General features: G+C 39.0%; 1 protein-coding gene across 1 annotated transcript; it reads right to left on the reverse strand.

Moving 5' to 3' along the window:
* Positions 1–13,984: 13,984 nt before the first annotated feature.
* LOC122049314 (calmodulin-like protein 3) lies at positions 13,985–14,638 on the reverse strand. Its single transcript, XM_042610714.1, has one exon. The coding sequence runs from the start codon at positions 14,557–14,559 to the stop codon at positions 13,999–14,001; it is 561 nt and encodes a 186-aa protein (XP_042466648.1). The 5' UTR covers positions 14,560–14,638; the 3' UTR covers positions 13,985–13,998.
* Positions 14,639–26,280: the final 11,642 nt, after the last annotated feature.

Genomic DNA, 26,280 nt, shown 5'->3' on the forward strand with positions numbered 1-26,280 from the left:
TCCGACCCGAGATCGTGGGTTCGAATCTCACCTTCAACATTTTTTTTTCAAAACTTCTTTCTTTTTGTAACCCTACTAAACGACCTCCAAAAATTACGTAAAAATACTCTAAAAATTTCTAAAAATCTCTAGAATATTTTAAAAGTATTTCCAAATATTTTTATGGACTTTTAGAACTTGAAATAGGGAAAATTGGGTCGTTACAGAAGTATCGTCCCACATTGCTTTAAGAGCCTTCTTTTTGGTCATCCTTGGTTTCTCGTTTTTCAATTTCAGACACTCGTTCTTGTAGTGGCCCTTTTTGTTGCATCCAAAGCATGTCACGCTCCTCAGGTCGGTTGGAGAATTGATCCTCTGAAGGTCCTTTTTGTTGAAGCTCCTTTTCCTCCTGGTGAACATTTTCCTTACCAAGTTCACCAAGTGCTCTTCATCTTCAGAGTTCTGATCAGAGTCATCTTCAGGTTCAGACTTGTTCTTTATCTTCTCCTTGGAGGAACCTGCAAACAAAGCTACACCCTTCTCGGCCCCGACGTTAGTTTGTTCGTGTAGTTCTAATTCACAAAACAACTCGTCTAATTTAAGTTTAGATAAATTTTTAGAAATTTTGTAGGCATCCACAATAGATGCCCACAAACTATTACATGGAAACGCATTCAGTCCATACCTTATTAAGTCCCGGTTCTCCATTTGGTGGCCTATCGCGTGGAGCCCATTGAGGATGTCTTTGATCCTCGCGTGTAGCTGACTTGCAGTTTTCCCTTCCTACATTTTTATATTAAATATTTTATTTAAGAGTAAATCCCTTTTTGTTACCTTAGCGTCGCTGGTTCCTTCGTGCAGCTCGATCAGTTTGTCCCACAGCTCTTTGGTGTTCTTATGTGGTCCGACCCGGTTTAGTTCTTCTCTAGTCAATCCGCACTGTAGGGTGTTGATTGCCTTGTTCTCTGTTGATGCCTTCTTTTTTAGGTCTGATGTCCAATCTTCTGGATCCAGTAGATTCCCGGAACAGTCTATTGGTATTTTGTAGGGTCTGGTGACGCTCATCCATTGGTCGAAGTCCGTCGTGAGATATACTTCCATTCTCTTCTTACAGTACGGGAAATCGTCCCCGTTGAAAAGGGGAGGTCGTACTGTGCTGAAGCCTTCAAGCTGAGACATTTTAATCCCTGCACACAATCAAACAAATAGACAGGCAAATTCCCAAGACTTAGTCTTGGATTAGCAATGCGGGAAGAATTAAAAAATAATAAAGAAACTAAATTGGTGTTGCACCAATTTAGATTTAATTGCAACGAGAAAACTTTCCAAAAATAAAATAGTATCAGATTGGAATTAAACGTAAGACTGAAAGCGAAAGAAGAAAAAAAACAAAAGAAAATTTCTCCCCTTTGTCTGATTGGTGGTTACACCAAATCAGAGCGGTATCTGCTCTGATACCACTTGTTGGATCGTGAAGTTTCGATAGAGGGGGGGTGAATATCGATTGTAAAATTCGTTCGAGTATAAACACAGCGGAAATAGAAAATCAATGCTAACACAGAACCAATTTTACTTGGTTTAGAGCCTGTGTCGACTCCTACTCCAAGGCTCGCACTCTTTGAGTACTTTCGGTGGGCAATCACTAGCAATTCAAAATTTATTACAAACTACGTACAGGAAATGCTAATAAAAAGGAAATACCGACAAAGAAATAAATCGGAAAGAAGAATTGCGTTGTCGGAACTTCGTTAGCGTCGTAGGAGCGCAGAGCAGCAGAGCAAGCAGTAGAAGATCTCTTTTTTCAGTTGTATTTGAAGCTCCCCTCTGACCCTCCTTTTATAGGATGCTTGGGGCGCCTGGATCACTTCCGGGCGCCCTGGTGTGACGTAGCCTGCCCAACCAACGAGCTCCACGTGTCGACGCATGCCAGGGATAGAAATTGCCTCCCGGTCGCCCCGACCACTTTTTCTCCAAAAGATCCTTTATTTGCAATAAAGAGTTAGTCTGAGGCAAACAATATGTATATCCTACAAAATAAGATGTTAGCACAGTTTATACTTTAATCAAAGAAGATTATGACTTAAATTCTGTCTTTCTGAGACCGGAATCTAGTCACAATATCAACTTAGATATTCGAAATGGATCTAAGTCGGATCGACGCCTAATGTTTGTAGAACCGTTAGATTCGATAAAGGGGGGTGAATATCGATTCGAAAAAATAAGAGTTTAAACGCAGCGGAAAAGTAAAATAGACACAATGGTTTTACTTCGTTCGGAGCCTGTGACGACTCCTACCCGAAGGGCCGTGGTCCTTGACCACTTTCGTTGGGCAATCACTAGCAATTCGGAATGATGATTACAAAAGAACCGTACAGGGAATGCTAATGAAAATGAAAAGCAAATACCGACAATAAAGACAAGAAAGGAGCGTAGTGTCGGAGCTTTGTTAGCGTCGCAGAAGTGCAGAGCAGTGGAAGACTTTTCTTTTCGTTGTTGTTCTGAAGCTCTCCTCTGACCCTTCTTTTATATGAGGCTCGGGGCGCCCTGGATGCCTTCCGGGCGCCCTGGTGAGACGTGGCAAGTCCAACCAGCGAGCTCCACGTGGCGACGCGCGATCAGGATGAAATTTCCCTCCCGGGCGCCCGGATCCCTTCCGGGCACCCGGACCCTGTTTTCCCGCAGAATCCGTCCTGCAAGATAGATTGTTAGCACAGTGAGTATGAATTAGCAAAAGGAGTATGACTTAGATTCCGTCTTTCCGAGACCGGAATGTAGTCACGATCTCGACTTAGAGATCCGAAATGGATCTAAGTCAGATCGACGCCTAATGTTCCCTTCCCGGGAATGCATTCTCACAGTCACTCCCTTCTAGGGACTTACCTTTACTTACCTGCTAGACGTTCGGTCAGCCCTTCGACCCGTCTGGACTTCTCGCCAGCTATCCGGTCAGCCCGTCGACCTAGCTGGACTTCTTGCCAAGCGTCCGGTCAGCCCGTCGACCCGCTTGGACTTCTTGCCAGCTATCCGGTCAGCCTGTCGACCTAGCTGGACTTCGTGCCAGACATCCGGTCAGCCCGTCGACCTGTCTGGACTTCTCCTGCACACTCAATCAAAGTGTCAGACAACAACAAAACTAACTTAACATATTTGTCATTCATCAAAACCTGGGTTAAATCGTTAGTGCTAACCGCACCAACAATCTCCCCCTTTTTGATGGAATGACAACCTGGTTAAGTTAGTGAAAACATATGCAAGAAACAACATACATTTATGTGGTTTTAAAGTTAGTTTGTATTTTCAAATTGGTTTAGCTAACTTAACCACCTAACCCTCCCCCTTTGACATTCATCAAAAATAAGCAAGGGTAAACAATCATAGTGTAGAGTTACTGTAAAAAGTAATCAGATTTTGAAACATATCTAAGTTTGGTTCAAAATTGAAAGATAAAACTACAATTTTTAACACCAAGTTAAAAAAATAGTCAAGTTGACTTGGAGGAGACAAGTTGAATTTTGAAAAGTATAAATTTAAAGTTAATCAAGTTTAACTTTTCAAGCGTGTAAAAATTTTCAAATCAGGTTTTTCAAATTTACTTTTCATGTTTAAGTAACATTTACTTTTCAAAAAGGTAAATTTTCAACTTCGATTTTTCAAAACAAAGCAAAAATTAAACAAGTAAGAATAATTTTTCAAGAAGTAAAATTTTTGCCAAAATAAATTTTTAAGGCTAATTTGATAAAAGCTAAGTTTGGAAAGTTGAATTTTCAAGCATATGTTAAAAAACTGAATAAGTTTAAATTTGTAATATTCAACTTTAAAAAAAATTAGGTGGGATTAAACTTAGTTAAATTTAATTTTATGAAAACTGGTGTTTTAAAAATAAGTTAGTTTTAAAATAGATGTAAAAAAACACACAAAATTTTAATTAATTTCTCCCCTGAACTTGATACTTAAAATTTTGTAAATATTTGCTAAAAATATTCAAAGTAATTTTTTTTTTTTAAATGAGGTAGAATTTTCTAGAGAGATTTTAAAGAGAAGATTAAAAAATAACGCTTAAGGAGATAATTAAAAAATAAACCTCCCCCTGAATTTGATATTTCTTTATTAATCCTCCTTATTTATTAATTTTTCTAGGGGATTTAAAAGAAATTGAACCTCCCCCTGAATTGGTTACTCCCCTTAATTTAATATCTCCCCTTTAATACTAAGGTTTGGTTGTATTAAATTTCAAAGCCCTAACACATTTGTCATATATTATTATCTCTGTATCCTTGGTATAACTGTTTATTTGAATTTGATTGATCAATTATTAATTAATGTTAGATTCAGGTGCTTAACTTTAGTTTAAGGTTAAATAAGATAAGATTTTATTAATTCAATAACAGTTAAGCATTATCAATAATTTCTTGATTAGTTTTTACTTGATTTAATAATTTAATAATTAGTGAAATAATTTAAATTTCATATTACTTGATTGAGTTGGTCAATGAAAGTGTTAGTTATAATTATTATTATTATTAAAAAAAATTTTAAAGGGATTTCTAAAACAGCATTTAAAAGGAATTTAAAATGATTTTTATAATATGTTTTATGTCAATTAACATATGTTTGATTCAGTTTTGATTTTAGATTTAAATTAATATTAAGTTTAATTTAAGTGGTTAATTTAAGTTTAATTTTAAGTTTAAGTTAAAAATTTTAATTTTAATTGTAATTTCAATATTAAGTTTTAATTTAAGATTTAATTTTTAGTTAAGTCAAATTAAAAATTAATTTTAAGGTTAAAATGATGTTTAAGATTAAAAATGCGTTTAAAGTCAAAATAATAATTTTTAAAGTGAAAATAATCTATAGAAATAATTTATTATTACTATTTTTAAGTTAACAAAATTTCATTATAGTGAAAAAATAAGAAGAATTTTTTCAAAATGATACAAAATTTTTAGATAGTTTTAAAATGATTTTTAAAATATTTTTTTAAATGATTTTTTAAAAGTTTTTTTAATTAAAAAAATAATTTTTAAGTTAAAATAATTTTAAAAATATAATTTTTTATATTAAAATAATTTTAAGTTAAAATAATTTTTAAGTTAAAATAATTTTAAAAATAACAATAATTTTTAAAAGGTTTTAAAAAGAATTTTTTAAAAGAATTTTTAAAGTTTTTAAAATGATTTTTAAAAGAGTTTTTAAAATAATTTTTAAAATGTTTTAAAAGAATTTTTAAAAGTTTTTAAAATGATTTTTAAAAGAGTTTTTTAAAATAATTTTAAAAATGTTTTAAAAGAATTTTTTAAAGTTTTTTAAAATGATTTTTAAAAGAGTTTTTAAAATAATTTTTAAAATGTTTTAAAATAATTTTTAAAAGAATTTTTTAAAGTTTTTAAAATGATTTTTAAAAGAGTTTTTAAAATGTTTTAAAAGAATTTTTTTAAAGAATCTTTTAAAAGAAGTTTTTTTTTTTTTTAAAGAATTTTAAAAAATAGTTTTTAAAGAATTTAAAAAATAGTTTTTAAATAATTTTAAAAATAGTTTTTAAAGAATTTTAAAAATAATTTTTAAAGAATTTTAAAAATAGTTTTTAAAGAGTTTTAAAAATATTTTTTAAAGAATTTTTCAAATAATTTTTAAAGAATTTTAAAAATAGTTTTTAAAGAATTTTTCAAATAATTTTTAAAGAATTTTAAAAATAGTTTTTAAAGAATTTTTCAAATAATTTTTAAAGAATTTTAAAATAATTTTTTTTTTTTAAATAGTTTTTTTTTTTAAATAATTAAGTTAAAATAATTTTTAGGTTAAAATAAATTTTTAATTTAAATTAATTTTTAGGTTAAAATAAATTTTTAAATAATAAATTTTTAAGTTAAAAAAAATTAAGTTTTAAAATAAATTTTTAAGTTAAATAAATTTTTAAGTTAAAAAAAAATTAAGTTTAATTTGTAAAATAGTTTTTTTTTTAAAAAAAATATTATTTTAATTTAATTTAATTTTAATTAATTTTAATTTACTTTGAAATTCGAAATTTAATTTGAAATTCGAAATTTAATTTTAATTTGAAATTCAAAATTTAATTTTAATTTGAAATTCAAAATTTAATTTTAATTAATTTAATTCAATTTGAATTTGAGATTCAAAAATTAATTTTAATTTCGTTTGAAAATTAATTAATTTAATCCTTATTCATCTCACCCAATCTAGATTATCAATCCGGGAATCTTATAATTTTGTGAGATGAATTAGATTTAATTACAGAGTTTGGTTTAACTTGTGTTAGATTCAGGTTTAGCTTTGGTCTCAACAAATAGGCATTCTTCGGATAAACTTTTAAGCTTGGTGAGTCACTTGGACGTCATTAGAAGTAACCAACCTTTCGAGGTTTTCCGAATAGTCCTATCCACGGAGCTTAGTATTAAACCTTGGTCTAACTAGTTAGGATCCATTTAAAGGTAGCTTCGGTCGGTTCCACTTGGCCAAATGCACCAGATTGAAGTCATATCTTTCTAGACATGCGATGCCCAAGCTTCCCCAACGTACTATCATCAAAAAACTTCACCAGTACCATGATTCAAGTTAAACTTGAACCCTCTTTAACTAGTCCTAATTACCCTGTCGGGTAGGTTGGTTGGGGTTACCCTTTTCGGGTAGATTAGTTTTGGAGGTGCCAGCTATTCTGGAGCCTCCCCCTGAATTATTGGCCATAAATTTAGTTTTTAGTTCTGGGTTTATTATAGTTAAGTTTTGGTTAAAATTTAATGTTTAATTTGTAATTTAGATTCAAGTTTTTAATTTTGAATTAATTAAATTAGTCAAATTATCTTTATTTAAGAGAATGTATTTAAAATTTTCTTTCATTTTCATTTTTATTAGGTTAATTGAATTATTTTTCTTTAATAGCTTATTTTTAAAGTTTAAGTTTTTATTCATTTTTGAATTTGAATTAATTAAATTGTTTGAATTATATTTCCTTAAAGGTTTATCTTTTAACCTTTTATTAATTGTTAATTTTGAATTTTTCAGATTATCTTTATTTAATATGTTATTCTTAACATTTAATTTTAATTTTGTTAAATTTAGTTTTGATTTTATCAAAGTGTTTGATTTTATTAAAGTGTTTGATTTTATTCTTATATTTTCTTTATTTTTTAAGTTGATATAATTAGTGGAATTTATTAGATTATTCTTATCGTTAAAATTTAATTTTTTATTAATTAAATTATCTTGGGTTTGGATAGGATTTTCTAGATTAATATTGTCTAGATTATTAAATAATTTATTAATTTTATCTAGATCAATATTCACCTTGCCCTCTCTATCATTTGAGTTTTCAGATTTGTTTAGGTTCAAGTTTGAATTTTTTAAATTAATTGGATTTGTTTTATCAGATAATATCTTAGGGGTATTTTTGTAATTATTGTCAACTACATTGTTTTCACATATATTTTCAGAAATAACCAGATCAATGCTCATATTTTCTAAACTACTATTAGCAGGGGTATTTTGGTAAATATCACTAACCTTGAGCGCAACCCCTAATTCAGTAGGCTTTTCGATTGGATCTAACCCGAGTTCAGATTCGATTTTTACTTGATCCTCAAGCTCCATCGGCTCCTCGTGAAGTTTGATCAATTGGGTCCAAAGCTCATGTGCATCTTTGTACTTTTTTACTCTGCATAAAACATTGTTAGGTAAAACATTACAAATGATTTTACTTACATTTGTGTTTAGTTCTGAGTTCTGAGAAGGTTTTCTCAATATCAGCCAATAATCAAAGTTTACGCTTCCTAAGAAGCATTCCATTAATCGCTTCCAATAGTTGAAATCTTGATCGTATGGTGGTGGTTCGTGGGGGTTCCGTCCTTCTTGAAGAGTCATTATTCTTGCACACAGAGAAATAGAAAAAAATCCCAAGACTTGGTCTTGGATTAGCAGTGCTGAAAAAATAATATTTCACTATTTTTGAAAAAAATAATAAAATATTATTAAAATATTAATAAAAAAAGATTATTCCAAAATTTTGAAAATGTAATATTTTATCAATACTAATCAACGGTGAAAAGATGATGATGTGTTTTTCAAAAACAGTTTTGGAGGGAAAAAAATGAAAGGCGTAAGGTTTTATTTAAAAGTCAAACGATATCTAATTTTTCTTTCAAAAAGTCCCCCCTTTGCCTGATTGGTGGTTGCACCAAATCAGAGCGGTACCTGCTCTGATACCACTTGTAGGACCGTTAGATTCGATAGAGGGGGGGTGAATATCGATTCGAAAAAACAAGAGTTTAAACGCAGCGGAAAAGTAAAATAGACACAATGGTTTTACTTCGTTCGGAGCCTGTGACGACTCCTACTCGAAGGCCTGTGGTCCTTGACCACTTTCGTTGGGCAATCACTAGCAATTCGGAATGATGATTACAAAAGAACCGTACAGGGAATGCTAATGAAAATGAAAAGCAAATACCGACAATAAAGACAAGAAAGGAGCGTAGTGTCGGAGCTTTGTTAGCGTCGCAGAAGTGCAGAGCAGTGGAAGACTTTTCTTTTCGTTGTTGTTCTGAAGCTCTCCTCTGACCCTTCTTTTATATGAGGCTCGGGGCGCCCTGGATGCCTTCCGGGCGCCCTGGTGAGACGTGGCAAGTCCAACCAGCGAGCTCCACGTGGCGACGCGCGATCAGGATGAAATTTCCCTCCCGGGCGCCCGGACCCTGTTTTCCCGCAGAATCCGTCCTGCAAGACAAACGTTAGTCCGGAGGCAAATTTACCCTGCAACACAGATTGTTAACAAAAGCAAAAGTGAGTATGAATTAGCAAAAAGGAGTATGACTTAGATTCCGTCTTTCCGAGACCGGAATCTAGTCACGATCTCGACTTAGATATCCGAAATGGATCTAAGCCGGATCGACGCCTAATGTTCCCTTCCCGGGAACGCGTCCTCGCAGTCACTCCCCTCCAGTGACTTACCTCACTTACCTGCCAGACGTTCGGTCAGCCCTTCGACCCGTCTGGACTTCTCGCCAGCTATCCGGTCAGCCCGTCGACCTAGCTGGACTTCTCGCCAAGCGTCCGGTCAGCCCGTCGACCCGCTTGGACTTCTCGCCAGCTATCCGGTCAGCCCGTCGACCTAGCTGGACTTCGTGCCAGACATCCGGTCAGCCCGTCGACCTGTCTGGACTTCTCCTGCACACTCAATCAAAGTGTCAGACAACAACAAAACTAACTTAACCTATTTGTCATTCATCAAAACCTGGGTTAAATCGTTAGTGCTAACCGCACCAACAATGTTCCCTTCCCGAGAACGCGCCCTCACAGTCACTCCCTTCCAGTGACTTACCTTTACTCACCTGTCAGACGTCCGGTCAGCCCTTCAACCCGTCTGGACTTCTTGCCAGCTATCCGGTCAGCCCGTCGACCTAGCTGGACTTCTCGCCAAGCGTCCGGTCAGCCCGTCGACCCGCTTGGACTTCTCGCCAGCTATCCGGTCAGCCCGTCGACCTAGCTGGACTTCTATGCACACTCGGTCAGAGTATTAGATAACGACAAACCTAACTTAACCCGATTTGTCATTCATCAAAACCTGAGTTAGACCGTTAGTGCTAACCGCACCAACACTGGTCACCCCTACTGTCAGTCAGCCATCTCACACACGATGGTGAGACCGAGTGGGTAGGGCTGTGATAACCGTGAACTCTGCCATCACTGCTTATGATGAGTGACCGAGTGGATGATATGCTGCCGAAGTACACATATCCTCCTACCCCAAATCATAAGTGGGGGAGCTCAATGCTCTCATCTCCCTGAGCAAGTCCAGATGAGGGATCCCTGCCGGCTACCACGCTGCATCACACTACCCATGAGCGGACCAACGAAGCCAAACAGAGCAAAATTATCTATTGGCTGCCACGCTGCGTCTCCAGACCAGCGGAGCCTGACAGAGCAGAACTGTCTGCCTGCTATCACGCTGAGTCACCAGACCAGCAGAGCCTAACAGCAGAACTGTCACACACCCTGCCTGACATACCACTAACCCATGAGTGGTGGTGTGTGCAGATTTATGTAACTGGCGATGTGCTCAACAATAATGGAGTCGATTATCGCACAACATGCAATCATGCGAGATGGTGCATGACACTAAGCATGGAAATATCCTGATCCTATCTATCTCTACATAATGTGTACCATAGGATAAATAGATCTAATCAATAGTCTAGGTACACAGATCAGATAAGGTATAAAAACCTAGGTCCTGAACATAATAGGGCATGGTTATGTCACTACCTCTATAAGCATACAAAATCAGGTGGGTACTAAAATGGAATGCATAACAAGTAAGCAAAATAAGCATGTAACAGGTATCCGGTAATAACAAACCAATGCAGATAAGAAACATAATCATTACTACTTGTTAAAAACTACTATGCATATCAAATGACATATCTAAAAGATAAGTCAAGGTACCCACCTCCAATAGAAAGGTCCAATCCAGTCCAAATCCGACATCGAGATGCTCGTCTCGCGTCAAAGTCCTGTGTCACCAATATATATATATATATTTTATTTAGCTAAATTCATATAAATCAATCAGCTAAATAAAATACTCAATCCTAATTAGGGAAAACCCTAATCGATCGTAGACATTAACCTTAACTATATTTAATCCACAGGTCAACTAGGGTTAGTTTCCTTAACCCTAATCGTTCTACCATTCGGATTTAAACCTATTAAACCCTAAACATCCTATACTCAAAATAAAATCTAGTCCATAATCAAAATCTACCTCCACAACTTACCCAAATCCAACTGTGGTATTGTTGACCTGAAATCGGAAAGTTTGACGCTGGAGATTTGGTGGCCGGAGTTACAGAGAAGTTGCTGCCGGGAACAAAATGGAGCTGCTGGAACCTTATGGCTTCTGTGGTAGCAACACAACAAATTTCCAATCTTCAAAACAGCAAGCACCAGGAACTAGGGCATGATGGTGAATCAAAAGAGAAAGGTGATTGAGATTAGCTTACCCTCGAATCAACTGTTTCCTCTTCGACAACTGGTTTCAGCGGCGGTTGGTGTCGACTAGGGATAAAAATGGAAGATGGCAGCCTACACTAGGGCCGAGGGGAAGAGGAAAGAACCTCTTTGTCAGCGCTGCTCCGTTCGACAGCGTCGGCCGTAGGCGACGTGAAGAAGAGGTCAGGGGAAAGGAACGGGTGGCGTCGCGAGAGAGTGTAGCGCTCGGCGCAGGGGATGAAAGGCTCGATCTGTTGGAAGACGACACAGATCCATCCTTCCTCCGTGCCCTAGCCACAGCGCACCACGCCGTCGTCGAACAGAGAAGAACCGGAGATCGGTAGAGGGGAGTGGCGTAGGATCGGGCGGAGAAACGTCGGGGAAGAGAGGATAATTGGGAAGAGGTGCGGCGCGATCGGAGAAGAGGATCGAGAAGAGGAATGGGATGGCTGCTTGGGTTTTGTATGTTCGGGGAGAAGGGAAACCGACGAGGAGCGGCTAGGGCAAGGGAGGAGACGGCGCGAAGGAGGAGGGGAGACGACGTGAGTTCGGAGGAGGAGAAGTGAAAAAGAAAATAAAAAAAAAAGAAAAAAAAAAACCAAATTTTCCTCATTTAAATGGCGTAGCCTGAACAGGCTTTCCCGGGGCCCAATTTTTATCCCTGTAACCGAAGTCATACAGTCTCCGAAAAATTTCTAAAAATTATGGAAAATTCCCTTATGGTTATTCACCTTTTTTTGGTATTTTATAGGGAGTTTTCGGTAATGAGCCTATGGCTCAGTATGATAGAAACTCGGTCGATCGGCACGGGAGTCCTTGCTCGAAAAACTATGATAGATTCTATAACCGAAAGAGAATATAATGAAAAAACTGACCTGCCGATCAGCAAAGGATCTGACTCAACTTCTCGACTCCCGAATACCTGTGGAGTGAGGAGAATATGATATACTCGTCAAAACCCATCAAGGTCATGAATATGATAGCATTTTCCGGCGTCGTCCATCTTCACGTTCCAGATCAGGTGTGTTCCCACAGACGACGTCAATTATGTTCCTATCGGGAATCTGAGAAGACAGGACTGTCAGTGTGACGTGTCTGGAATGTTGACCACATCTCCATGACCCAGATGGTGAGCTGTCCTCCGCGTTGACCAAGTCGTCCAAAGTCCTCTGGTCAATAGTACATGTAGCCAGCGACCGGGTTACCCCAGTCCCTGGTACCCGGATGCTCGAGGCGAGCCCCACGGATATATAAGCAGCCAAATAGTGGTAGAACAACTAAATAAATACAAGACGAGTACAGTGACTTACGTTGGCCCTGAGAGGCGTCCTCGGATGGATCGGTGAGCTGGTCGCGCTGCTGCTTGAGTCGTCACGACCCTAAAAGCCAGATGAATGTGCCATCTAAGGAGCCGGATCTGACTGTCGGGAGCCGAGCGCGACTTGGATTCGGCAAACAACATGCTGGCTGAGAGACAATAGCGGCACGCCGGCCGAGAGATGACGTCGACACGTAGGCCGGGATACAATATCAGCACGCAGGCCGAACACACCACAACAGCGCGTAGCCTGAAACACAACGGTGGCTTGAAGGCCGGAATAACGGCACGAAGGCTTAACACCTTATCGACTCGTAGGCCGAAGCAAATAAATACTGTGGAAGCTTAGAACTCGGGCGACGGCTACTCGGAGGCCAAGACCGTGGATGAGGCGGCAATGGCAGCCGCTAGGGGCAGCAACAGTGGTATCCACCGATGGGGTCGGCTGCGACAATGGCGACAGCCGTTGGGGGGCGGCATCAACGGCCGCTGGAGGCATCGATGGTCGCTGGAAGAGGTGACGGTGGCCGCTGTAAGAGGTGGCAGCAGCCGCTGTAGGTGGCGGTTGCTGGAGCTATTGGCCGCTGGGGGCGATGTCCGGAGAGCAGTGGCCGGTGAAGACAGCGATGCCGTCGGCGTACAGGGGGAAGGGGAGACACCAGCGGCCTACCGAAGGCACTGGAGGCCTACCGACGGCCGCTGGAGGAGGTGTCGGCGCTCGCCGAAGGCGTAGGCAGCGTCAAGATGCATCGGCGGCCGCTGTAGGAGGAGTCGCGGCCTGTCGAGGGGCATCGGCAACGGCATCCGCAGCCACTGGAGGCGGCGGTGGCGGCGTGAGGCATTGGTGGTAGTGGTAGGAGGCACCGGGGTCGAAGGAGAAGGGAGGAGATGGCCCCAAAGGCGGTCGTCACCGGCGGATCTTTCCGGCGGCAGCGGTGAAGGACCAAGAAGAAGCCCGTCTTCTTCTTTCCCTGGCGACGACAGACCCAGCCTCCAAAAAAAACCCCCCTCTTGGCCTATGAACAACCTCATATGCACTAAAACCCTTAACATAAGGAAGGACCAAAATGCCCCTTCCTTTTCTCCAAATCCCTTTTGAATCCGAAGACATATCCGCATCACATGGGTTAATCGATGGAAGTGTTCGCTTAGAACCTGATGGGGGAAAACGTCTACTCGGAACCTGACGGGGGAAATGTCTGCTCGGAGTTTTTCAGAGGAACATGCTTGGGGACGTCTGATTGGCTATCCGAGTGACTTTTTAAGTGTTCGATCGGGACTCCAGGAATTGTGCCTTTACTCTCTCTCCTCGAGGAATTAGGCTAGTCCTCATGATCCTCCTCTACGGACTATTTTGAGGTTGGGTCGCTTAAGTTAACCCCTTTGAAACTTTGATTGTCACATATCTCGGGACTTTGATCGTCACATCCACTGACTTATCTGACTTCCACCTCTCGCGTTGAGGGTCTTATTTTATTCATCGTAGCAGGATAGATACAAAACCTAAACCTAGCTAGGCATATATATTATGTGATTGAAGAGCTTAATTTTTTGAAAGAAAATTGATGGTTCTTTAGTACTGTTTCTCTTCCAAGAAAATATCATTAATTAACAAGAAAGAAAGTTTAAGGACAAAATGATGATGATGTAGATTATTAGTAATATATGTATATAATGAAAACTAATGTTAATTAATTGATTAATTAATTACTGAGAGCCGCAAATCCGCCGCCCTTCATCATCTGCTTAAACTCCTTGAAGTTGACCTTGCCGTCGCCGTCGACGTCCACCTTGCTGATCATCTTCTTGCAGTCCTCGACGGTCCGCCCCTGCTTGAGGCCGAGGGAGCTGAGCACCGACCGCAGCTCCTCCACCGTGATGAACCCGTCGCCGTTCTGGTCGAAGACGTCGAACGCCTCCCGCATGTCCTCCTCCGGGTCCTCGTCCCCGCTCTCGTCCATCATCACCGACCGGTACAGCTCCCCGAACTCCTCCACGTCCACGCGCCCGTCGCCATTCGCGTCGATCTTCTCGATCATCGCTGCCAGCTCCTCCTCCGCGGTCTGGATGCCCAGGTTCTTGAGCGACTCCTGCAGCTCCTCCTTCGTGATGCTGCCGTCCCCGTCCCGGTCGAACATCTGGAAGACGCGCTTCAGCTCCGACGGGTCCATTTCCGGCGCCGGACCACCCCTATTAAATCGAGCGGTGTTTGCGGGATAGGTTCGGCAATTGGATCGATCGATCGATGATATACATATACGCATATAAATACATATATATAACTAATTAAAGGCGGAGAAGGGGGCACGTCGCGCGTATCGGAGGAGAGGAGGAGAAGCGAGGCTAACTAAGGCATGCAATTCGAGATGGAGAAGGAATTAAAAAAAGGATAAGACTATAACTGTACTTTATAATTCACTTAATTATCAGACAATAAATGGCGAGGAGATATCCATGCAAATTGAAAGGAAAATCAGTCGTTGACTCTTCTTGCATTGCCGCCCGTCGATCGAGAGGCGAAGAGGAAATTATGGAGATAGTTGTTTTGAGGTGGTAGCATGTGTATACTAATATTAGTGGAGGGGAATGAAAGCCAGACATGCCATGATCACTTCCTTTCTTTTATCCTTATAAATTATATATCTATTTATTTAGATTTAACTATTGTTGATATGCTTGTATTTATATAATAGGTTGAGAATAAACACGTGGCAGATAACAGATATAGTCATACAGTTTGTATGAATTAATAATGTAACAGTGAAAGGAACATATAGATATAGTGAGTAGACTCTAGTTTGATGATCGAGTTTGAAATGCGAAAATGAGATAAACTTAATTAAAGGAAACATAGATCGCATGGGGTAAGGCAAGTTTGGAAGGGAAGGCTTAGTAAAATGAACTCAAGGGCTTAATTAACATGTAAATGACTTTAAAGGCTAAAACAATAAGTTTACCCTATCTAAGATCATCAAGCCATAATGTAACAATTTGTAAGGAGTGTAATTCGACCTAGGAACAATGTATTTTAGGTAATAATTGTAGTAATGAAGCTCAATCACATCTCAAATAAAGTTGAGATTTTTCAAGTATATTCAATTGATTTAAAATTTAAAATAGATTGTAAGCTCTCTATTCGAAAATAGAATATATTTTTTGAGCTTTAGTTGGCTGGATAGGGTTTAGTTGACCAGAGGATTAGTCCAAGCGATTAAACTTTTGACCATAAGCTTGCAATAGTTCCTGCAATTTCAATCGATTGGAGCATGCATAAAAGTGATCACAAATAAATGTTGAAAGATGAGCTTACTATCTAGTTCGTGCATTATGTTAACTGTGAACTTTGTGCTGAATTTTATTATAATCTTATCCAAATAGATGAATTCAACTACAATATATTAGGATTGCATGTCGTGACTTCTTTTTCACTCTTGACATTCTTAGATGTTAATTACCTTATGCCAGGACCACGAATGATCAATTCTATGCCTTCTCGATCTAGCCAGAAACCTTACTTGAACACTACACTCACTTAACCTTGGACCTTATGTACACTAACTTCTTTGAGGGTCCTAGACCTAAAACCATAAATTCAGTAAACCTAAGTCCACATGATAATGCCTTCTACAAAGCCATTGTAGGATGCATTCTTCCTCTAGCTAGCCACCCGGGACCAAGCTGTCACCAGTCATTATTATCTTTTTCTTATGTATGCTCTTAAGAATCATCTTAGCATTGATATAGGTCTTTGGATCTTCAAAATCCTTATTCATTATTCTGGATACAGTTCATCCAGAATAGTCCATATGGCCTATTGTCATATCATCACCTCCATTCTTTCATCATATAACATAAACACTACTGCTGATGGTGTTGTTATCCTTGGCCGGGATAAGAATTCATGGTCTGACCTTAGTGTTCAAGGAACGACTCAAAAGAGGTGCACGTACCCAGGAGCCCAAAGAACCTTAGGAGCCCTAGCTAGTAAGTGTTGAAATACCTTCTGGTGAAGATTTCCATCTTACTCCATATCTAGCGCTACCTTCACCAAATCATACTTGATCCGGTGATAAGAACAGGGACCCCCCCTCTGAGGGAAGTCAACGTCACGTGAAAGTCAAAGGGCCGAACGGCCGACCGGAGAAGAGGAGACCGGTCGGCCAAACGGGATCCCATCGGAGTCAAAGGCACCGGCGAGGAGTCAGGGTTCCGACGCTCGTTGAACAGGATCGTACGGCCGAGCGGGTGGCCAACTCGGCCGAAGGCATAAGGTAGTAATACTGCGATTAGTCTCCACAGAGCACACTACCGGGAATATCCTAAGTGGACCAGCACGTATGATCGGCCGGACACAAGGGGACTGCCGACCGACCGGACACTCAGTATGTAGTAAGAAGAGAACAGGACAAGGAAACATCCTCTGACAGCGGGCATGTTCGAGGAGCAGGCCATACACAGGATCTTATGACAGGGGTCCGCTGTCCCATCAAAGACGTGCTCGGACTGTAGCAGTAAGGGGTCAGGTAAGCTTTTCTGACAAGCCCATATTGAGGTATGGGTTGAGGACACGTGTTCGCCTCGATCTGTGTGCGTGAGTCCCTTTCCAGCCCTATATAAAGGGCCTCACCCTTCACCGGAGGTATGCGTGCTACGATTTTTGGAGCCACTTCTTTGTTGTCTGCTTGCCTGACTTGAGCGTCGGAGGGTCGTCGCCGGGAACCCCCTCCCGGCCCTACTTCTTTGCAGGTTCGCCGGAGCGTCGTACGACCGGTCAGAGATCTGCGTCAGCAACCAGGAGAGCGCCACGTGCCCAGCGTTCGTTGATTCAGCGATTCGGACAGGATCAATACTCATGCATCATCTTCCGAGCCAGATGCTCGTACTCAAGGATGCTCTCGGAGTATTCATGAATGTTTAGATTTGATCGATAGATGCCTTGATTCACTTGCGCAAGGTCAGTGAGAGTTACAACAAACACAACTTGAGATGTGACAGGAGCACCGAGATATGTTTGACTTTCTCCAGGCTTGGCGCATCAGCCAGCACAGTTTGGATCCTCTGGACCAAATAGCCATGGACCATCCCTGGACCACAAAACCCATATAAAACGTGTATCACGTGCAAGGTACGTGCACGTCCGAAACTCAACTCACGCGATACGCAAGCAGAGGCAGCGTTTCTCGCGAGCCCTAGCCTCCATCCTCCCCAAGTCCGCCAAAACGAAGAGCTGCAAAACAGGAGGAGCCCTAACCTCACGCCCAAACGACGAGAGGCAGCGAGCTCTAGCCTCAAGCCGGGGACGGAAAACCCTCACACGAAACGAAAGTTGTGCCCTAGCCGCAAGCCATCGTCCTCGCATCTGCGATCCGCCGACGCCATCTTACACTTCTTCCTTTCCTCTCGCCATCATCCGCCGGCGCCATCTTCCACTTCTTCCTTTCCTCTCGCTATCATCCGCCGGCTTAGTGACTTTGTCAGTCTTCTTTTTCTTTAGCATCTGACAATGATCTCCATTAAAATGCATGCCATCGTTATGTCATTGATTATATTATTGTCAAATTGCTTTGAGGGCCAGCCAACAATTCTTGCAATAGAGGCCTTTTTACAGAATAAAATCCATCTGTAACTTTCTACAAGTAACAGCAGTCTTATAACTATGGATTTTACAAAGTTCTGACAGTTTGTGCGAAAGCTTGTTTTCTATTTTACTGGCTTTGCTTGAAAAATGTTTTGCAGCTGATTAGTAACCTGATATACCACTAGAAGAAACACTAGTATCCATCTTCCAGCCCCACGACCGGCGACGGCCCAAGTTCTGTCGTCGTTTCTGTGTGACTTTAACTGTTGATTTGTCTGCAACAGTTGAAATCTGTTCCAATCTGTTCAACTCTGTTCCAATCCCAAGTTCTGCCGTCGTTTCTGTGTGACCTTAACTGTTGATTTGTGTGCAACAGTTGAAATATGTTCCAATCTGTTCAACTTTGTTCCAATCTTATAACAGAATAACAGATTCTAATACTTTAAAGTTATACTGTTGATTTGAGTTTAACTGTTGATTTGAGTTTAACTGTTAATTGCTTAGGCATAATAACATATTTGAACTTTGAATGTTATAAATAAGCTTATTTCTTTGATGTTGATGTTGAAGTTATAAGAACATATTGGAATTTGAAGTTATAAATAAGCTTATTTCTTTAATGTTGATGTTGAAGTTATAAGAACATCCACATCAAGTAACTCTGATGATTGGAAATAATATGTATTCAGAGTGCAGCACTGAATTCAAATTCAACATCAAATTCCAATCTGTACTCAACATCAAGTAACTCATTGTTTACAACTTTGAATTATAACTTTGAGCTTATTTATTTATTTTTTAATTTATTTAGCATACAATCTATGAACATTAAAAAATATTTGAACTTAAGTAATTCTTGTTTGCTTAATAGGTTGGTATTTCATGGCATCATCAAGTTACAACTCCATCGACAATACAAAATTTGAACATGTACCATGCAGGGACTGCGGACGAAAAACATTGGTATGTGTTTCTAGATCGAGCAAAAATCCCGGAAGGAGGTATTATCAATGTGGGCAGCATGGCTGGCAAAAGTGGGTGGTAGCCGATACTTTTTCTGATGAAGACAACAGTGAAATATGTCGTGGAAGGTTAGGAAAAATAGAGTCAAGGTTAGGTAGTGAACCCATTTCTTCTCGTGGGCATAATCTAGGAAATTCAAATGTACCATCAGTGGTTTGGATATTAGTTATAGTGAATCTGACTCTTTTGGTCGTTTACCTTATTACTTTGTTAGTTCGGTCTTGTTAATTAGTGTTAAGTAATGTTGTTGTTGTAATATGACAAATTAACTGTTTGTAAGTGTTGGTGCAGTAAGCATCCGACGATCAAACCTCAGTTTTGATAATGGAAAAGGGATTCAAAGTTAAGATTCCTTGTTATCTAACGTAGTTAAATAAGGTTTCAGGAAAGTCCTAACTGCGGTTAGGCAAGGGAAAATCCTAAGGGGGGGTAACCTTAGGTCCTAGGGGGCGGTAACCCTAGGTGAAGAAAAATCCTAAGGGGAGGCAACCTTAGGTCCTAGGGGGTGGTAACCCTAGGTGAAGGAAAATCCTAAGGGGGGCAACCTTAGGTCCTAGGGGGTGGTAACCCTAGGTGAAGGAAAATCCGTCCTAGGGGGCGGTAACCCTAGGTGGAGGAAAACCCTAAGGGGCGGCAACCTTAGGTCCTAGGGGGCGGTAACCCTAGGTGGAGGAAAACCCTAAGGGGTGGCAACCTTAGGTCCTAGGGGGCGGTAACCCTAGGTGGAGAAAAACCCTAGGGGCGGTAACCCTAGGTCCTAGGGGGTGGTAACCCTAGGCGAAAAGTCCAGTCGGTCTGGAGGACCGGACTGGCATCAGGTAATCTCTCCTGAGGGGAGTAGGTGAGGACGCGTTCCCCGTAGAGGGAATAGTAGGCGTCGGGTCGACCTAGGGTTTCCGGTAGGAAACCCGAAGTCAGGCTCGGATAGTCCGGAGACTATCAATATCACTTCTATTATGCGTAATGTGCTAACTTTGTACTGCAGGGTATATTTGGGATTAATGTATCTTGCAGGGACCAAAGTGCAAAGGTTAACCTCGGATGAACAGTGTCCGAGGCGCCTCCATGGAGCTTGGAGGCGCCTCGGGTGCAAAAGATGACCTGGATGCGAAGCTTCAATGGAGGCGCCTTGAAGGGGGTTTAAGGCGCCTTGGAAGGCACCTTGAGCAGGGTTTGAGGCGCCTTAAGCAGATGAAGTTCGACCAGATCAAGTTTGATCCGTGCGGAAGAATCGGCAGCATGGAGGCGCCTTGAACACCCTTTATAAGGGGGTTTCGACCAGCACTTCAGGAGATCAAGTCTTAAGTGATTCAAGTGCTACGTGCTGCTCTAAACGACGTTCCGAAGTGCTGCTACTTGTGCTCGACGACCAGGAGCTCCGAATCTTCATTTCTTTGTCGTTGGTATAATTATTTACTGTCGTTCATTGTACTTCAACTTGTAATCTTTTATCGAGCTTATAGTTGTTGCCCACCGGAAGCGATCAATGATCGCGGGCCTTCGAGTAGGAGTCGCCTTAGGCTCCGAACGAAGTAAACGACCGTGTCTCTGTGTTTGTGTTTATTTACATTTTCCGCTGCATATTTTACTCCGATAGTTTTACGAATCGAACGAAATAGCCACGAGCGCTATTCACCCCCCCTCTAGCGCGGTCTCGATCCAACAGTAAGAACCAGTTGACTGATATTTATATGAATAGTTTTGTGTTGTTGTGATTTGCACTGTAATCTTCTGTGGTCGAATGTTGTATTTGTGATTCATCTTGATTTAGTAAACAATGTGTTGTTTCTTCTTAATAGATTTTAAGTTCATTTTTCTGCTTGTTGTACTATTTTTTATTCCCTCGCAGGACTAGGAATATATCGTGGTAAAATCTTAATTTTGACTATCATTATGAATGATCATTTATTTTTTACCTCATTTACTTATTGTAAGCTATATTGATCACAATGAGATTTATGATTGATTTTGATTCTGGTTTTTTAATGAATAATACATCTGAATTGTTCATTTTGATAATGATTTGATCTATGAATTAAAATTCTGTACAAATTACAAAGGTCCTTAGAAGTTTCATATATCACATTTTTATCATTACATATTCAAGATGATGTTTTAGTTGAATTTCTATTACATACATATTTGTTGTAATAGAAATGATTTTTTTCATTGATAGAGTTTGACTGTGAAGGCCATTGTGTTAGTCATATATCAATTTAGCACTTTTGAAGCTTGCGTTTTTCATTGATAAATCAGTCGAGCACTTTTGAAGCCTGGTGGATCTGATTAATTAGGCGAGTCAAATAAGACACAAAATTCATGAGGATGTTAATTTGTGAAAACGGAGGCATAAAGTTCACTGTGGCATAGTTGCGAGCTTGCAGACTGAACCACTGATAAACTATGAGTTGACTGGAACAAATTCTAATGACCCAAGCAATAGAAAATGGAGGACTTTGAGCCAAAGAAAGTCAGAGATAGATTTTCATTGGTTGGTTTTGCACAATAGAATTAAAGAAGGTAGTTAGTTTTTCAGGATTTCTATGTGTTTTTATTCCTATTATAGACATGGTGAAAACCAACACAATTGCTTAGAGGTTGCTTTCTAATCACAACAGGATGACTTTGTATTGCAGACTCAATGAACATTTCAATGCAGAAACTCATCAGTTTTTTTTGCAGTCCATTAGTTCTGTGCTGGTCATTAATGAACAAGGCTTGGAGCAAGAGGCTGAAGGGATGAAAACTAATCACACAACAACAAAACTCATTCAAAATATCGAGTAGTCCATTAGTTCTGTGCTAGTCCAAATTATATAGCATAACAGAGAATCAATAATGTGCATCTTTAACATCTTTAACATCAGCTGTGTTGAACTTCAGGCCAAGCTAATATAGCATCTTTAACATCAAGTAACATTGACCTTGTGTTCAAACAAATAGTAAAAACATCTCCATTGCCAAAAAGAGGACCTATAGTAACAAGCATGAGGACCTCAACTAGTCCTCATGACCAGAATTTTTCAAGCAAGATGTCTGGAACACCAGTGAAGATGCTGATAGCTCAAGAGATGTCAACAGACATAAAGTCTTAGCAGAAACCACTCAGTGTTGTTGCTCGATTGATGGGTCTTGATGATGAGCTAAAACCTCAGTCGTGCCCAGAAGATAGCCAAAATAAGTCCCAAGAAGGCCTTAATCAAGCTTATTTTGTAGCACATACAGATTTCCATCAACAAGATATATTAATTAACAAGGTAGGTCCTTCTCAGTCTCATACAGATGCGCTGGATGTTCTCAGTTCAAATAGAGATTTATTTCTCAAATTTCTTGATGAACCAAACTCCCTGTTCACAAAGCAACTAAACAATAGATTAGTTGGAACCTAAAGTATTTGGAACCTGTCAAGAAAGGAAATCATTTCAATAGATTAACTAGTATTTCAGGTGCACATATAAATAGACATCGACACATACGAGATCGTTAATTTCTAAGGGGAGGAGTCCGCACGAGGTGGTTCAGCAAATTGCACAAATGGGAATTGCACCTATAACAATAAACAATTGTAAACTATTAGGAAGCCGAAACAATAAAGGAAGCCAAAACAACTGTAAATTGCACACATCAACAAGAATTACAAGTGATTATGACATAACCAAATCACTGATAAAGGAAGCCGAAATAATTGAATAAATTGCAGGTCCATACAACAGTGCTTATCAATAGAAATGCAGGTCCATACAACATCACAAGGAGAACAAAATGTTGAATAAATTGCAGCATTTAACTTTATACAAGGCCAAAGCATCGGCAACAAGGTCATTCAATTCTACAAAAAAAAAAATGAGAACTTATACATCACAAATTTTAAATTGACAGTCTGCAGTGTGAAAAAGGATTTGAAGCACTGCCAGAAAAAAAATCCTGGACAAATTTTGAAAGAACGAATTGTAAAATTATGAGATAGAAGTTCAATTAATAAGTATAATCTGTTGAGAAAAGCAAAAGTACAATGTAGGTCAAATTTGCTCAGAAAGTTCATACAGATTGAAACAACAAGATTCAGACAGATATTATAAATTTCAATCAGACTTAAAGAAACTTGTGATAACTAAGATGTATATATACCTGAGAAAGTTGTGATACCATTAATGGTGGAAATTGAGTCTCAGTCATATTGAAACAAACAACAGAGCTACCAATTGTTGGCATAGAATTTATAGGCTAAAACAAAAAAATAAAATACAATCTTAGATAGTTATAACATAAATTATCTTAGATTAACATAAGTAAAATAAATACCAACTTGATGAATGATCCCGTTACATTGTACACTGGCCACGGTGGAAATACTTTGATCTACACCCTGTGTTATAAAAAAATAGAATGATTTTAGTTACAACAAATAATACCAAATAAACAAAATTTGCGAAGTTATGGAATAGAAACCATTACAATTGTTGAAGCTGGTTTGTTTTCCTCGCTGCTTTTCTTTTCCTTGAAAGCTTCTCTAACCCACCTTTCAACCTCTTACCTGACACCATTTTTTTCTTCATTTTAATCCCTTTCACTCCAGTAGAGTTCCCTTCACCATAATCAAATTCCCTGGATGCTTGGCTCACATTTAATTGTTGGACATTTGATTCATTAACTTGTAATTTATCATCCACTATCTTACACAAGCTCAACATAGCATCTTTAACAAACATGTAGGTGTCATCCCTTTCTGCTGCCTTGGTAATCAATTGAACATTCAACCCACATAACTCTTTGTAACGCATGTTTTGAAGTACTTTTGGATCCAAACTAGCATTGTTGGCCATTGAATCATTAACTCCAAAATATCCAATTTTTGCTTTTCTTGTCCACCTTTTCAATACATAATCACTTGAGATCTTCATAATATTTTTCCACGTAAATATTTTCAGAATATGAGAACACAAAATCCCAGCAAATTTAAATTTTCTACAGCTACACTCAATTTTTTCACACTTCTTATCAAATGTAATTATATGATGGTTTTTCTTTTTGTGAGGAGTAACTTTATATTTTGCAAATGTATCAACATCCTCACAAATTTCAAGATTAGAATTATGAGATAAGCACCACTCCTGTTGAAAACACTTGTATACCTCAGGAGTATAAATTTCACTAGCATGCTTTAAAATCTCAATTGGAAACATTAAATAGGGAACAATTGTATTTGATTTGAAATCAGCTTTTAATTCCTCATATCGACGATCATCAAGAAGCCTTTGGAAGTGACTGAAAAAGTCTAAAAACTTATGTTTATAAGTGACATATTTTTTCACAATAGTATTCATGCTCTCACTTCTTTGGGTTGTAGTCATATCTGCACAAAACATTTGTCGTCCATATACTAAAGCCCATTTTTCCTTAATGTTGTACATGCGCCTCAACCAATCATTGTCTTCAAGTGCATACTTGGCTAACATCATGTTCCATGCTGAAATAAAATCTTCCTCTTCATCAAAATCATATATACATGAGGTAAAATCTTTAGCAAAGTCTCTAAACATAGAAAAAATTCCATTCAAATGTATGGCAGGATTTTGATAAATATGCCAAATGCACAAACGATGATGTGTTTCAGGCCATCTGGAAGCTAACGCCTTTGTCATTGCTGCATCTTAATCTGTAAGAATAGTAGTTGGCTTTTTCTCACCCATAGCTCTAGTTAATGTATCAAATAACCACTCAAAAGTCAAACTGGTTTCATCATATAATAAAGCGACACCAAAAAGTATGGATTGTTTATGATGATTAACACCTACAAACAATACAATTGGTCGACCTTCATTGTTCTTTCTGTAGGTTGTGTCAAAGCAAACAACATCTCCAAAATTAGCATAATCAGCTCTCATCTTAGTATCAGACCAAAAAATATTAGTAATCAAATCATCTTCATCAACTTGGATAGCATAAAAAAAATTTGGATCGTCGAATTGCATTTTCTACAGATATTCCAATACACCCCTGTATCTCCAACTCTCATATTTATTGTTCTTTTGGATCGCAAGTAGTTTTTATAATCTTGAGGAATAAATCCTAAATTATCCCTCCCACCTACTTGCCTCACCATAAGATCATGAGATGCTTTTGGGGGGATTCTCACATCACTTGTCATCTCAATCTATATCGCTGCAGAAGAAGATATATTCCTATGACTTCTATAGAGGTGTGTTTTGTTTGAACTTGAGAGATAATGATTATGCTCTTTAACAAACTGTATCACAGTAAACTTGCTTTTTTTCCAATTACAAATCTTCATTTTAGCCTCACAACCAAACCTTGTTTCATCACGACTTGCTTTGACATAAAGATCTCGTTTGTCTTTTCCTCTTTCACCTTGGGCACAACAATAAAAGACTCTATCAAGTAATTTACCCGATTCATCCTTGTGGATTCTACCTCTCCTTACACCAAATCCAACCTTTTTAGCATATGCCAAATAAAATTGATATGCATCTTCTTCTGTCTCAAATTCCAATCCCATTTGTGGTATATCCAAATCGATTTCAATGTTCAAGCCTATACAAGCAAACAAACAAAGCAAGATGGGTAAAAAGGAAAATTTGATATACTGAAGCTCAATACATTTCCTATATGATTTTTATTACCTTCATCAATATCATCAAAGTCAACTTCCCACATATCCTCATTTCCTTCAAAATTCAAACGACGACAACTTGTAGATTCACCCTCCATAATAATTACTTTGATCTTGTTAATAAATTCTATTTAGGGCAAAAAAAAAAAACAGTCGCATATTTTCTATTTTCTGCAACATTCAACTAAAATTGTAAATCTGGAACTCAAACAATTAAATAGGAAGGAATTCAAGCAAAGCCAGTAAAATAGAAAATAAGCTTTCGCACAAACTGTCAAAACTTTGTAAAATCCATAGTTATAAGACTGTTGTTACTTGTAGAAAGTTACAGATGGATTTTATTCTGTAAAAAGGCCTCTATTGCAAGAATTGTTGGCTGGCCCTCAAAGTAATTTGACAATAATATAATCAATCACATAACGATGGCATGCATTTTAATGGAGATCATTGTCAAATGCTAAAGAAAAAGAAGACTGACAATGTCACTAAGCCGGCGGATGATGGCGAGAGGAAAGGAAGAAGTGGAAGATATATGGCGCCGGCGGATGATGGCGAGAGGAAAGGAAGAAGTGGAAGATGGCACCGGCGGATCGCAGATGCGGGGACGATGGCTTGTGGCTAGGGCACAGCTTTCGTTTCACGTGAGGGTTTTCCGTCGCCGGCTTCCGTCCCCGGCTTGAGGCTAGAGCTCGCTGCCTCTCGTCGTTTGGGCGTGAGGTTAGGGCTCCTCCTGTTTTGCAGTTCTTCGTTTCA

The sequence above is a fragment of the Zingiber officinale genome, chromosome 2B (assembly GCF_018446385.1).
Source record: "Zingiber officinale cultivar Zhangliang chromosome 2B, Zo_v1.1, whole genome shotgun sequence".
NCBI lineage: Eukaryota > Viridiplantae > Streptophyta > Magnoliopsida > Zingiberales > Zingiberaceae > Zingiber > Zingiber officinale.

What these genes read in the sequence shown, in the direction of transcription:
- LOC122049314 (XM_042610714.1), bottom strand. Translation starts at nt 14,559, where the DNA reads ATGCGTATATGTATATCATCGATCGATCGATCCAATTGCCGAACCTAT.